General features: G+C 39.4%; 1 protein-coding gene across 1 annotated transcript in view; it reads left to right on the forward strand.

Moving 5' to 3' along the window:
* The window catches only part of PITPNM2 (phosphatidylinositol transfer protein membrane associated 2), a 274,134-nt gene that overhangs the window by 246,171 nt on the left and 12,471 nt on the right, over positions 1-15,492 (forward strand). Inside the window, exons 20-24 of the mRNA XM_063454307.1 lie at positions 3,610-3,813; positions 9,275-9,423; positions 11,033-11,149; positions 11,629-11,745; positions 12,903-13,051. Of these exons, the coding sequence (XP_063310377.1) occupies positions 3,610-3,813; positions 9,275-9,423; positions 11,033-11,149; positions 11,629-11,745; positions 12,903-13,051 (736 nt within the window). The remainder of the gene's footprint in view (positions 1-3,609; positions 3,814-9,274; positions 9,424-11,032; positions 11,150-11,628; positions 11,746-12,902; positions 13,052-15,492) is intronic.

Here is a 15,492-nt window from a genome sequence, read left to right on the forward strand (position 1 = left end):
TTGCTGTATAAATCTCAAAAAGTATCATTAAATAAATGCAAAAATGAGTCTGCTTTCATTATCATGCGACATGTAAAATATAAAATCAACATGTCTATAAAAGGAGCAAGTTATGGATGCAGTTCCTGCGGTTTGGTAAAGCTGTTTTACAAAAAAGAAGTTCCTTTAAATGATATCCCATTCTTGCTCTATTTACATGCTATATAAATCCATAGATAGATAAGGTAAAACAAATAGTGCAGTCAAAACCAATAAAAATATATCATGTATACAGGATAATATTGACAAAACATGGATCTCTGAGTAATTTTCCTGGCTTGGATTTAACATTAATAACTAATTGAAACATATTACAAATCTGAGCAAAGAACCTCAGTATAATCAAAACACTATCTATTTATTTTCTCCTAAAGCAAAAAGAATATATTTAAAAAGACTGTAAAACCTGAAGCTGCTTTAAAGCCAAATCAGGACACACCACCTTTTCCTGTTACTTTCTTAACCTTCTGATACATAAACAGGGTCCCCATAAATGATTTTAACTAGCTTACATTTAGAAATATTACATCATTATTGTATATATATATATATATATATATATATATATATATATATATATATATATATATATATATATATATATATATATATATATATACACTTGCCAGAGAGCCATAGCCCTGTCTCTAAATTTGGGATGCAGGGTTCCCATGTAATTGATGCATATCAATTACATGGGAACCCTGCATCCCAAATTTAGAGCCAGGAGTATGGCTCTCTGTCAAGTGTAAGTTGGCAATTTATTGTATACTTACAGTAGTAGAACATTTTTATAGTGATACATTATTCTGGGACTCTTTTCCATTGCATTCAAATACTCTACAAAGAAGGACAAAAAGGGGAAGGCTGACAACTTAAGATGTAACAAAGTGAACATTCTACACTTAAAAAATAAAAATAAAATTGTTCTAAAAAGTGAATGTGCCATTTTTAATCAACCTTCATTACAAACCTTTGGTACAATTTCCACAAATGTTAGTATGTCAAAGTATTACTGGATATTACTTCTCTACAGAGAGATTTGGATACGTTTGAGAACTGGGCAGGTAATTGTCAGATGGGAATCAATACAGATCAATGTAAAGATATACATTTTCTAATATGGAACCCACAGGCAACTTAAATTAAATGGGATAGAGTTATGGATAATATTTAATGGAAAGGACTTTGGAACAATTATAAATAACAAACCAGGCAACAATGTGCAATGTGGTCTCCCATTGCAAAAGATGGTAAGGTGCTGTCATGAATAAAAACACATTATCAAAATATAATTTTGCCCATTTATAAGGAGGATATTGCAGAAATAGAAAAAAAAATGCAAAGACAAGCTACAAAATTAAAAAGGGGGATGGCAAACATTAGTTTTAAAGAATGGCAAGAAAAACTGCATTTTGTTCTTTAGTGAAAAAAAAACATTTCAGAAGGAATGTATGATAGCTCTATATAAAATATATACAGGGTCAGTACAAATCTGTATGTGCTAACCTGTTTATTAGCAGGTATATACAACAGACGAGAGGTCACAGCCCCAGACATAAGCATTTATTTCCACCTATATTATTATGTAACTATCTAATTAGCATGTTTATTTTCTATTTTTCTTGGTATTTGTCCACTGCATTAATATTATTCTGCAGTTTTCCAAATTTTTGGGGAGGGGGTGGGATTTGATCCTCCTAATCTGATTAGCTACGTTGTGATGAAAATATGATAAATGGGACCATTTTGACTAATAATGCAATAAGACCAGAGTGTATTGTGAGGAGAGGTGAACAAAAACATAAATGGGGGATAATCTGAATAGATTACATGTAATGTAACATTAAGCTTTCTGCTCTTAAATTATTGGGGGGGAAATATCATCAACAGAATCCTGGATTATTTTTATGTTCTTCAAAGTAATATGTAAATTAATTGTCCATGTCTGTATGCATAAAAAGTGCATTATTTAATGAAGAAAAAAAATACAATATCATTGTTGATTAACAGTTAACGAATAATGGACAACAATACAATATTTATTGAAATACTATATCATATTAATGATCAAATTAAGAAAAAAAAATTCAGTGTAAATAGTAGATTATGCTAACGTAGTGTACCTATAATCTGATCCAAAATGGCCACCACTCGCGCGCAACGGTCCCTGGGTCCACAAAAAAAACGCAAGTTATGGAGCCAGTCTCCCCAGAGCAGCCCCAGAAGGAAAATAGAGCGCAAGTGCGGCAGTGGTGGCCGCGACGCACAAAAACTGTGAAGAATATGCACAGAATAAAACAGACCTGAGGGTAGATGTCAGAGGGTAGTGGAGGATGGAAAGAAAAAAACTAATAAAGCCCAAAATCAGTAGAAGGCCAGAAGTGGGGAGACAGATAGGCAGTGAATCAATCTAAATAAATCTAAGTAACCAAAATAAGGCTAAAATTACACAGCGAAATCAATAAAGCACAGGGAGAACAAATTACTCTGACCTGTGCACTTGGCTGGTGCAGCAAAGAAAGAGGAAGGGCCTTTTGTGTAACGTCCTCCTTTTTTCTGATTGGTCGTTTATGATCTGTGCTGCTGGAGATTTTCAGTAAAGAAAGTTATGCAAATATAAAGCCTTCTGTCATGTGGTCAAATTCCCCTTTGCCTATTTTTTGGAAACAGCTGCTGTGTGTTTTTATTTTATTTTTTTGGTAAATAAGTATTAAAGGCACCCAGACCAATTGATCTCAATGCAGTGGTCTGGGTGCAGTAACTCTGTAGTTTTAACCCTGCAATGTAAAACGTTGCAGTATTGTAGAACGTCAATGCTTACATTGCAGGGTTATACACATTTATAGTGGATGTGTTAAAACAGCCACTAGAGGCGCTTTCACAGCAATGACTGAGTTTCACTTGGTCATGTGACCACATGCAGCTCATAAGCAAGCATTCAATTCTTGCTTTGCTATGAGAAGCATTTGATTGGCCGACCATCTAAGATGCAACACTTCCACAATGATTTTGCGGTTGGTGGAACGGCAATAGCACCAAGAGAGTCCCGGCGCTGGAGAAAAAGTAAATAAAACCTTTATTAATCTTACTTTTATTACAGTTTGGGGGTACTAATCTAAATAGGGACAGGAGCAGTATAGTGTTAACACGTTTATTCTTAGAAATATAATGTTCTTTTAAGAAGAATAGATATTTTATTTGTATTTATTTTTTTCTTCAACATATATAACTAAAATTAAGTGAATTTACAGTCAAGCTATCTATAAGCAACATATAAGTATCCTAAGGTTGCTTGTGACTAAACAGCGTTTTTTTTAAGTAAACTAATTCAGAAAGAAAACATGATTTTATCCACTTGATTTTCACAGCGTTTTATTAATTTTATCTTCATGCATCTCAAGCCACTACCCCAAATATATTGGTAACCAACAGGCAGCTGTGAAAATGTGACAATGTCCAAATTGCATAGAAATACTGTAATATGCATCTTGGTGAAAGACAAGTCTAACTTCTGATATGGTTTATGCATGTATGTTCCATTAATTGGTGTTTGCTTTGTTCCTATAGAAACAAAAAATCGTTTTAACAATTCCAGAAAGCTAAGTCTCCTGTCCGAGCTTGCTCTCCCTTACACCCCTTACACAAACCCAGGTGTCCCTTCAAAACATAGACAGTGCCACTCTGAGCAGACTAATCTAGGAAAAAAGCTAGAGGAGAGGGATTGGAGTCACAACATGACCCCACACATCCCTGACCTGGACATCTCTAAAGGTATTCTAGTTAGAGAGGCAATCCCACCTTTATCCAACAGCCATCATTACACAGCTTAAACCATTTGGGACTTTATGTGATGTACACATTTAGAAAGACAGTTAATCCTTTAAGGACCAGTGACCTTCTATGTTGTCATAGCATTCCGTTTTCTTTTTAAGATTTATTCCAAAATGGAATGACCAATTCAACTAATGACCATACGTTTACATGGAAAGTCTAAAGCTAAATAAACTGGGCACCCCCACCCCCAAGACACTGCTCCCTTATACTCTGCCCATTAAACTGTATTCTTAAGTGTGTTGCAGTGAAGAATACCCTTATATATGTATTCACATTTAAAGTTGTACCAAGGCTATAAGGACAGTCTATCGCTCCATTATGGAATGCATCTGTGTTAATATTATAGCTTCAAAGGCTGTGTCCTAGGTTTAAAATGAACCATCTTTATTTGCCCCTTACCGCTTTTAAACCAAAATTCATCACACTTTGCATTCCCTGCTGGTATACGGCATTTATGAACTCAAATGAAATGACAGCAGTGCAACATGTGGCTCTTAAGGGGCTAAGGATAGGCAGATGAATCCAATGTAACATAAATGGATGCCTCCAATTAACCTTTGGAGAAACAACCATTCAATGTGCACATTCCTATATCCTGCCTTTCTAAATCATGTAAGGCATAAAGACAACAAATGGGAGCATAATTCTTAATTCCACCTATAAATATCTGTCTCTTTTGTTTCTTTCACTGAACACAACAAAATCCTATACTTTAGATTCCTAACCGCTACACTCTTCTGAAAGCTCTTGTTGATGAGTTTAAGCTGCATGTAAACATATTCAGTTGTGATACCTAGAATTGAGGGCAACATTTAATTAAAACAATAGAGAATTTCCCACAGGAATGGAATGCCCTGGGCTTTCTTATATGTGGACTTTTATATTCTCTTTGTTTGAATGAGTCTCACACAACTCCAAGGTGCATCTTAATTTATTCACATTTCTGCATTGGCCTTTACCAATTCACCAGCTGAACAGCTTCAAATTGTTACATGGAGTTATTTCTAGATCAGTGATGGTTAACGTCACGCATTTCAGATGTTGATAACATTCCCATCACCTTCACCTTGTTGAATGCTCTAGAGAACGCTCCTTTCTCTCACATGTGTGCCTAGGGCATTTCTGGAACCAAGTTCTAAAAGTGTAGCAATTGCCATGGAAACAAATGTTCCTGGTTGCTAGTCCACCTTTAGAACTTTACTCAAAGATTGTTTTCATTATCTGTGGGATACCCTTGCGGGGGTTGGGGATTATATATAAAGAGTGATTCCGGAACAAAGTTCTAAAAGTGGAGTTTCAGCATTGGAATGTTCTTCCTGATTGCTCCAGAATTACTTTTCATGCATAACCCCCATAGAGTCTGGACTTCCCTACACCATAATCCATGCAAGTCATTATTAATTCACAAAATACATAATCATCAAATCCTTCAACAGCCAGACCTGTTAGCGGGACTGTTCTGCAAATGCTCTGCTGTCAGTCTTATAACTTCTACAGTGGAGACCTTTAGCATACCAAAAGCCAAACCGCAGCAATTAGACTCCTCTTCAGGAACAATGAAAACCATGAGCTAATAACTACTAACTTGCTTGTATGGACAACATATGGCACATGTTTGACATGTTTTGGAGCATATTTCACTAATAAGAAATATTTGATACAAACATATCTAACCAAATATTTGATTCAAGCATATCTAACTTTGTGTATGTTAACCTTTGTATATATTGACCCATTAACAATTTGGGGGCCCCTAATTTGTTAGGCAGTGAACGTGTTAAAGTGGTAACAGATCATTTAGTTGGCAACTTGTATTTATACACAACATATCTGAACATGTTGGTAGAAGATATGTCCTTGGTATGGGATAAACATGATCAGTTCTCAAAGGCTACCAGCAGGCCATGATTTAACCACTTCAGGACATCAACACAACAGGGATTTGCCTAAGTTTGAGCCCAAATGGCTTAAAGGGACAATATAGTCACAAAAACAACATTAGCCTAATAAAGCAGATTTGTGTACAGATTGTGCCTCTGAAGATTAACTGCCATTTAGGAGTTAAATCACTTTTGTTTCTGTTTATGCAGCCCTAGCCACACCTCCCCTGGCTGTGACTGACACAGCCTGCATGAAAACAAAATGGTTTCAGTTTCAATCAGATATTACTTAATGTAGAAGGTTTTATCTCCTGCTCTGTACATTAAACTTTAATAACACACAGGAGGCTCACGTGAGGCCTAGGAAGCTATTTATCGAGTAGTGGGTAAGAAATTATACAATAAACAGAATTTGCAAAAAAGGAAGTATACACATTAGATGACTCTTTACAGGAAATGTTAAGGAAGGCTATACAAGTCACAGGGAGCTGTGACTAGGGCTGCATAAACAGAGAGCTTTAGCTCATAAATTGCAGAGAATTGAGCAGTGAGACTGCAGGGACATGATCTATACAACCAAACTGCTTCATTAAGCTAATGTTGTTTGGTTAACTATAGTGTCCCTTTAAAATGCATTGTTACTCAGCAGGCCAGTAATAGATCTTAACACCAAAATACGCCTTTAGCAAATACCTTATTACTTATATTGCTACAGAAAGCCCAACAGTTTATACAGAACAGGAAATGAGTGCTGAAGGGAGAGACAGGAGGTAATAAAATGTGCTAAAAGTTATTGGACGGGGGGCGGGGCCGGACCGCCATGCCGAACGGACGCACAACTGAGTAGCTCCTGAGATACTATCCAGATTTGGCAATTTAAAAACTACCTACCTACCCATCCGAAGACTGGTAGCTGTGACCCAGTGCATGAAGCCACCCTGGTCCCGAGGAGAGGCTTGCTGGGAAGTTTTAGTCCCTCGGAGGGGCGATCCCCGTCATCCACATGGGGACCGCTCGGGCGGTGAGTGGGGTAGACGGCCGCTGCCCAGCTATCCTGCCCGCCAGCGGCAAGGCAGAAGCACGAGGCTAGGCGGTTCTGGCCCTGTTCCCCCCCCCTCTGGACCGGCGGGGGTGATCCCGGTCCCCACCCCTCAGCCCATCAGAGTGCAGCAACAACGGCACTCAAGCACCAGCAGAGCGGACACAGTGAAAAGAGGCCGCTTTCAAAATGGCGGAGACGGCATGACAAGCCACCCACGATCAAAGGCTGAATGGCGCACCCATCTCTCCTGACCCCACACGGGCGGATTGCCGATGCGGGCTGCAAGGGAACCAGCAAATACAAGCCGTGACCCCACAAGTCAGGCTGTGGCAGAGCTGCATTAATCTGATCGAGCCCAAAGCTACAAAACACGGAGTGGGACACTGCCATGGCGCACTGGCCTTACCTGCCGCACCGCCCAGATCAACGCATGAGGGCAACAACAGCCGACTAGTCCGCAGCCTAAGACAGACACCCACCAGGACCACAGGTTACCTATAACAGACTATACCGCCATACTATATTGCCACTTAACGGGACTAGAATTCATATCACAGTCTCCAGATCTTGTGTCCCCCTTTAAACACTAAAACTCTTTTTCACGATCAAAGAATGGTCTTTAAAAGTGCATCCACGGAACGTCACCTTGCTGGCATGGAGTCCAACTGGGGGTGGAAAAGCTGTAGGGCAATCTTAAGTGCTGATTCTCCCTATGTTTTCTTGCCTTTGCCCTCCAGCTACTACATATTTTGGTTAAGCTTAGCATAACATGTAATTACATATTCTATGCCTAGTCAGTCAAGAAGTATGTTTAGCTACACCGCTATAGTATCAAAGCGACTGATGATAGTACTAATCATCTCATAACATTATTAAAGTGACTAACTGAAATTAAGCCTGAACATTTACTATAATTAAACTGTACCGACGTGTCTATGCAGCTATCATAATATGCATGCATAATCTGTAACATCTATAGACAAGCATAAAAATTGACTAAGCTTTAGTACAGTATATACTTAATTTTACGAGCCTAACTTGAGTTGCATAAAATATAATAAATTGTGCCTGTTAATCCTTTGTCCCGCATGTTACGCGAGGAAAATGCCTGAGGACTGCTTTCGGGGCACCTCATGCCTGCTTGTAATATTTATCTGCACTACAAAAATAAAGAATTAAAAAAAAAAAAAAAAAAAAAAAAGTTATTGGACAATAAAAAGCTTTTATGATAAAAATGCACAGTGTAAAGTATGTAATAAAAAGTAAAATTGGCACATTAAATAGTTTAACACTAATATTTGACCATTTCTAATATATATTTTATATATCCTGCATATCCTCATTTAGCAAAAGTGATACTTGAGACACCCGAGGTCAGTTTGTGCACTTTAACAGTAGTGTAGACCTTGAGAAATAGTTTGTGCAATTTAACATTAGTGTAGACCTTGTGGTGATTACTTTTAATAATGTTCAACAGTTTCTTCATATATTACTGACTAAAAGAGTTCCAGTTAACCTTGGTCACAGAGTATTTTGTGAGATTTCAAAAAACTCCTTCCCACAGAGTGGAAAGCTGGGACCTGCTCAGCTAAAGACAGATTATTATTGTCTGCTGACAATACATATCTTTGCAGCTTTGTCATTTTTTTTTCTCTTTTAGCAATCACTGAGGATTTTAAAATTCTTATGCAGTATCAAGATGGCTGCCTCCTCTATGAAATTCCTGAAGTGATAATTATAGTTTAACACTTGTTTTAAGTGGAAATAATATGATGACATTTGCTGAGAATATAATTTTGAAATTATTAGTGGACATACGGTACATTTCAGTGAAAGTATAAATCATGGCCTTTGGTAGCCATTGATGTTTTGAATTTCTAGTTACAGTCCTACAAAGGGAGGGGGAAAAAACATTTTTATTCCTAATGATTTGTTCTGAAATTATCTCACATTACTCTGTAATTTTTCTAGCATTACACGAAAGATAAAGACACAAATTTAGAAAACAACTATTTCAAAATGGACCTAAAATCCATGTCTGACTGATGAAATGTATATATTTAGGGCATTTTTTTTCCATACATGTTAGAAACAAAGTATAGTTTCATCGACTCCTAACAGACATGGTATCCAGTCCCATCAGTACAATGAAAAATAATTTAAATCCGTAGAGGATTTTTCTATTTTCAAATAAAGAAATTATATGTTTGCTTGTGAGCGGAACGGGTGAGTTCAGATTTTGGATTGTTCTCTAAAGACCTTTTTAAAAAAACAAAAAAAAAAGTATTTTTGGTGGAGTTTTCATAACATTAACACTTTCACTGCCAAGCAGATAGTGTTGCATTATTCTGGAGGGGTAATCCATGTTAATGAGTAATGTGACAATATGCGCAATACTAACCTTCTACCTGTCTGCTTTTTTTTTTTCTTGCTTTTTTTTTTAATTGTTGTTGTTAACATGCTCATCCTCTGTCAGTTGCAGCCAAATGGTGGGGCACAAAAAGAATTGATTATGCCCTGTACTGCCCAGATGCCCTCACTGCTTTCCCCACGGTAGCACTTCCTCACCTTTTCCATGCCAGCTATTGGGAATCCACTGATGTGGTCTCTTTCCTCCTGAGGCAGGTAAGATGAAAATTATTGTATGTTATTATATTATTTTTATTAGTACAGTACATAGTTTGTAAAAAATACTATCTCGTATATTTTCTCTCTTTGGACGGGACAGTTACACGTTCTGACCTTAATCCCATCACCCCTTTATTTAAGGAACTCTGTGCGTTTTTTTGTTTTGTTTCTTTTTTAAGTATCACAGAGCTCCACAACACTATATCTCTCTGCAATATGCGACATATGTAATCGTGGCACAGAGCTCCACAGGAATAAATCTCACCGTACTGTTCAGTTTGAAGAAGTGGAACACAGAGTTCCGCAACAATAAAACTCTCAATGTGTCAATTTTGCAAATTAAACAATTTTTAGTTAGTCTAAATTATTTGCAATAGGTAGGTCATACAATTGATTAAAATATCTCTAACATCGGTTTTGCATTTTTTTCAAAGCCCCCAATGCTCAAGTGTCCCTTTTAGGCCATGATGTGGATTTTCTGTTTTAACAAAATATGTAATAGCCGAATAAACACAGCATTATAGCTTTAAATAAGAACTCATTATTACAGTCAGCAACATATCTGCATCTCATTTTATCACACTAGTAACAATGTAATTGTAATGTTGCCTTGCATCTGATATGTGTACTAAAGTAGTCTGAAATTAGAGAGAACACCCCCCAGCCAGTGTATTATCCAATGCTATCCCAAGCAACAATACATTTAATATACTACAAACTACAGAGTTTGACATCTCTGCATTCCAAAATCCAACGTCACTACTTGCTAGATTTTGTTCTTATAACATGGAGAGCAAAACTTGAACTTGATATAGGTTGAACTATAAAATGAAATTAAAGGACCACTCTAGGCACCCAGACGACTTCAGCTTAATGAAGTGGTCTGGGTGCCAGGTACCTCTAGGATTAACCCTTTTTTTTTTATAAACATAGCAGTTTCAGAGAAACTGCTATGTTTATAATGAGGGTTAATCCAGCCTCCAAATCCTCTAGTGGCTGTCTCATTGACAGCCGCTAGAGGCGCTTGCGTGCTTCTCACTGTGAAAATCACAGTGAGAGCACGCAAGCGTCCATAGGAAAGCATTGTAAATGCTTTCCTATGCGACCGGCTGAATGCGAGCGCGGCTCCTGCCGCGCATGCGCATTCAGCCGATGACGTCGCGATCAAGATGGAGAGGAGGAGGAAAGCTCCCCGCCCGGCGCTGGAAAAAGAGGTAAGTTTAACCCCTTCCTCTCTCCAGAGCCCGGCGGGAGGGGGTCCCTGAGGGTGGGGGCACCCTCAGGGTACTCTAGTGCCAGGAAAACGAGTATGTTTTCCTGGCACTAGAGTGGTCCTTTAAGCACATTGAATTTTGGCAAATAGCAGTCAAATGCCAACAACAAAATATACATCAAACCAAGTAGTGACCTTTTGTGTACAATTTGATTGGTGATATTGAGGAATAAAGGATGTATCTGCATCAGTCAAGAGCACTGAGATTGTGCGATTTGAACCCTACCTTTATTCCAAGCAGTCTATTAAGTAAATATTTTTGTCTTGTAGTCAGGTGTTTATCTTGTTCATGTTTGTGTTTTTGTTTTTTTTGCTTTTGTTTTTCTCTTCCAGGTCATGAGGCATGAAAATTCCAGCATTCTAGAGCTGGTTGGGAAGGAGGTTTCTGTGTTTAGCCCTTCAAAACCGAGGGAAAAATGGTTGAGGAAACGAACGCATGTGAAATTAAGGGTAATGCCACCTAATCTGCAATTCATGCTGGAGATGCACTTGTATATGTGTCTCGATTTAGTCATTCATTTGGTGATCAGTTGTAGTAGTTCATGTAAGTAAAGCTGTTTAAATCTAGATAGAAACTGGGTATCTAGGAGAAGTGATTACCCAATATTAATATCCTGGATCTTTTTTAGAATTACCTGGAGAATATAGTAATGTTTTTTTATTCATCAAAGCAGTTCCATTCATGCACAATTTTTTAAACCCGCTACAGCCCTAAATACTTTTCAGTGTAAACAATATAACTGTATCATTTTACATGAAAGTAATATCTCATTACATTGTTTGGCCATATCATGCTTAGCCTGTCACTTTGTTAGAATACTTCAGTTTTGCGGAATACAATCTGTTATTGTATATCTAATGTAGGATAATAATCGGTATATTGTTTATAACATATGCTCTTTATAGTTGGCATGTACCATCTCTTGCAGAATGTGGCTGCCAACCACAGAATTAACGATGCAGTTGCAAATGAAGATGGTCCTCAGACTCTCACTGGAAGGTTTATGTATGGTCCTCTTGATATGGTGACACTGACTGGAGAAAAGGTAAATTTATCTACCAGTGCAATTAATCAGACTGGTTCTTCAAAACCACTAGAGTGTGTGGAATCTCTTCCTTATTTAGCATTAGCAGTTCCATAATACAATGTAATTATTTGACTAGGGCATTCTATTTTAGAATAGGATCATTAAATGGACTCTGTGCACAATTACCCTACAGTCTGCCGTAGTAGCTATGGTGCCAGCATAACCCTAAAGCCATCCACCGGTTCTGTGACATATCACTTACTAAAGATTTAACAAAACAAAGGTCCTCAGAGCATCTGTGGCCTGGCTCTTTGCTCACCATATTGCTGCTACAGAATTTACTCTTCAACATTACCAATGCCATGTCGTTCCAAAGGGTAGCATTTATTGTCTGAGAAAGCTAGCTGACATATTCAAACAATGAATGCCATCCTGAGTTAGACAGAATTGTTATGGTGTTTAAAGATTAGATTGTCATGACAGTACAGTGTGTCTTTTAGGAGCTACAAAAATAGTACTGCCTAAAAAGTGGGAGTGTTTGTTTGCAGATAAATACTGTTTTAACTTGACTACCACTTCCTTATAAGGTTAAAGGACCACTAAAATAACCCAGGTAACTTAATCTCAGGAAGGGTAATGTTTACCTTGAAGGGTTAAACACCCCTCCAATAGCTGTCTTTCAGTAAAACCTTTTCATGTGATGTTGCAGCCCCCATAGGAAAACATTGATTCAATGCTTTCCTTTGGGGAAACTGGGATGTGCATGGCACCCGCTCCGCATCAGGTCCCCATAAGATTGGACCAAGCTGGAGGAGGCCATGTCTCCTCGATGACTTTATTTCTAGAGCCTTGGTGCTGGAAAAAGACCAGTAAAAACCTTTCATTTCTTTACCACACACATTGAGGGGGGAAGGGGGCGTAACCTATATAATTAGGGAAAGTGCCAAATGTGCCTTCTTATTTGCTTACGTTTACTACAGTACTTATACTGTACTTGTATTTATTTGCATCGTAATGACAAGAAAAAATAAAAATGTCAAAAAAGTAACAAAATGTCAAAAAAGTTGCATGTATTTTAAACCGTGCCTCATCCCAAAGCCAAGTGCATTTTTTTTTAATTATGTGTCTTTAAATATGAACAAGAGACATTAACCACATGCTTTCTATTATTTTAGATTGACATTCATATTATGACTCAGCCCCCTGCTGGAGAGTGGGTTTACTTCGATACAGAAATTAGTAATGGCAGTGGAAGAATTTCTTACGTGATCCCTGAAAACAAAAGACTCGGAATAGGGGTGTATCCTGTCAAAATGGTGGTCAGGTAGTGTATTTTAATTTCCTTAGTGCTTTCATTTAAAACGGTTTATCGTATGTGGTATTCTTTTATGTCCTATACCAGATTACAGTACACAGTAATCAATGTAAGCCAATGCTTTAGGTGGAACAAAAGACTTCAGTTTTATCAGGATTATAATCGATTCAGCACACAGAATTGTATCACACCTAGGACTAAGGATAACGTTTAACCAGACCTTGGAATGGCCGGACTTAACGTACCGGATAGTAGTCAAAATACTTGCCGAGGTCAGGGACACAGAATGAGACTCAACGATGAGGAGAGCCATAAGTCAAGAATACCAGAAATCAGGGAAGTCAAAACAAAGGCAAAGTCAAATACCAGAAAAAACACGATCAGGAACACACTCTTGGATAGCCAGCTAGTGGAAACCATGACAGGGCACTGACCAAAAGGTAATTTGGGTTTAAATAACCCTAATGAGGCTATAATTGGTTGTCTATGGCCTCTGACCCGAAAACGCGCACTGCGCGCGTCTATGACGCAACGTCACACGCATGTTGGCGCCATCTTTGATGTGGGCGAAGGTGAGTTTCCTATTAAAACCGGAACCGCAGCAGCCGGCGACTCAAGGAACGTCTTAATTGCTGGGGACCGGAGCGGAAGGAGGTTGGGCAGGGCCGGATTAACATAGGGGCTGATGGAGCTGCAGCTCCAGGCCCAGGCCCATGGAATAGGCCCATTAAAAAAAAAAAAAAAAAAAAAAAAAAAAAAATTAATAAAAAAATTTTTTTTTTTTTTTTTTTTACACACACTACTCTTAGGTTTGCAACCTGACTGGTATTTTACTGGCACAGCCAGTATTTGAGACTGCCTGGCCATGCCAGTATTGCAGTAATATCGGCAATACAAATGAAGGTATTTTTCTCAGAATAAATGGAGATTACTCTGCAATACCAGCACCGGCCAGTAGGGGTCACTGTGTGTGGAGAGAGGCAGGGATAGGAAATTACAGCATATCCCTGCCTCTCTCTACTACTCACTGATCCGTGGGGGAGCAGCAACACAGCACAGAGTCCAGACAGCAGCTCTACAGCTCAGGTAAGTGAGGGATGGGGGGAAAGGCAGCAGGGACACATGGGGACACTGAGACACTAGGGGACACAGGTGGACACTGAGACACTAGGGGACATATGGGGACACTGAGACACTAGGGGACACATGGGAACACAGGCACTAGGACACACTGAGACCCATGGGGACACATGGGGACACAGACACTGGGAGACCTGGAAGCACTGAGACACTTGGGGACACTGGAAAACATGGGGGCACTGAGACACTAGGGGACACTGGGACACATGGGGATGCTGAGACACATGGGAACGCTGTGAGACATAGGGACATTGGGAGACACTGAGACATTGGGACACGGAGACACTATGTCCCCATTTCTCCCAGTGTCCCCATGTCCCCCATCCAGTGTCGCTAGTGTCTCGGTGTCCCCATGTCTCTGTGTGCCTATTGTCCCCATGTGTCCCAGTGTCCCTATATGTCCCAGGGTCCCCATGTCTATGTCCACAACTGTCCTTATGTCTCCCAGTGTCCCCAAGTGTCCCAGTATCCCCAAGTGTCTGTCTCCCAGCCAGTGTCCCCTAGTCTCCCAGTGTCCCCTAGTCCCCCAGTGTCCCCTAGTCTCCCAGTCTCTGTGTTCCCATGTCTCTGTGTCCCTAGTGTCCTAGTGTCCCCATGTCTCTCAGTGTCTGTGTCCCTAGTGTCTCAGTGTCCCCATTTCTCCCAGTTTCCCTAAATGTCTCAGTGTCCCCATGTCTCCCAGTGTCCCCATGTCTCCCAGTGTCCCCATGTCTCCCAGTGTCCCCATGTCTCCCAGTGTCCCCATGTCTCTGTGTCCCCATGTCTCTGTGTCCCCGGGTCTCTGTGTCCCCATGTCTCTCAGTGTCCCTGCTACTCTCAGTGTCCCCATGTCTCACTGTGTCCCCAGTATCCTAGTGACATGGGGACACTGAGGCATGGGGACACTGGGAGACTGGGTGACATGGGGACACTGACACTGTGATACACTGGGTGACTTGCGAGACTGAGACACTGGGAGCAATCCATCTATACAGCAGAATCAAACTTGAGTAGTTTGTTGGTGATTTTACAGAATTTTGTAATCACTCCTTGTGATTATACAAATGATTAAGGCTGGTATTTTTTTTTTTCAAGAAAGGTGGCAACCCTAACAACTCTTCACATACTCTTGCTTAAAGGAGCACTATAGGGTCAGGAACACAATCATGTATTTCTGACCCTATTATGTTAAAATCACCACCCGGGCCCCTTCTTGGCTCCCTAAGTATAGTAAAATATGCTGCTGGGTCTGCATCTGAACTGAATGTCTGCTGACATCATCAGAAGTGGTGGTCTGAGCAAATTACAATACTTCCCCATAGGATTGGCTG

Source organism: Pelobates fuscus, chromosome 5, assembly GCF_036172605.1.
Source record: "Pelobates fuscus isolate aPelFus1 chromosome 5, aPelFus1.pri, whole genome shotgun sequence".
In the NCBI taxonomy this organism is placed as follows: Eukaryota; Metazoa; Chordata; class Amphibia; order Anura; family Pelobatidae; genus Pelobates; species Pelobates fuscus.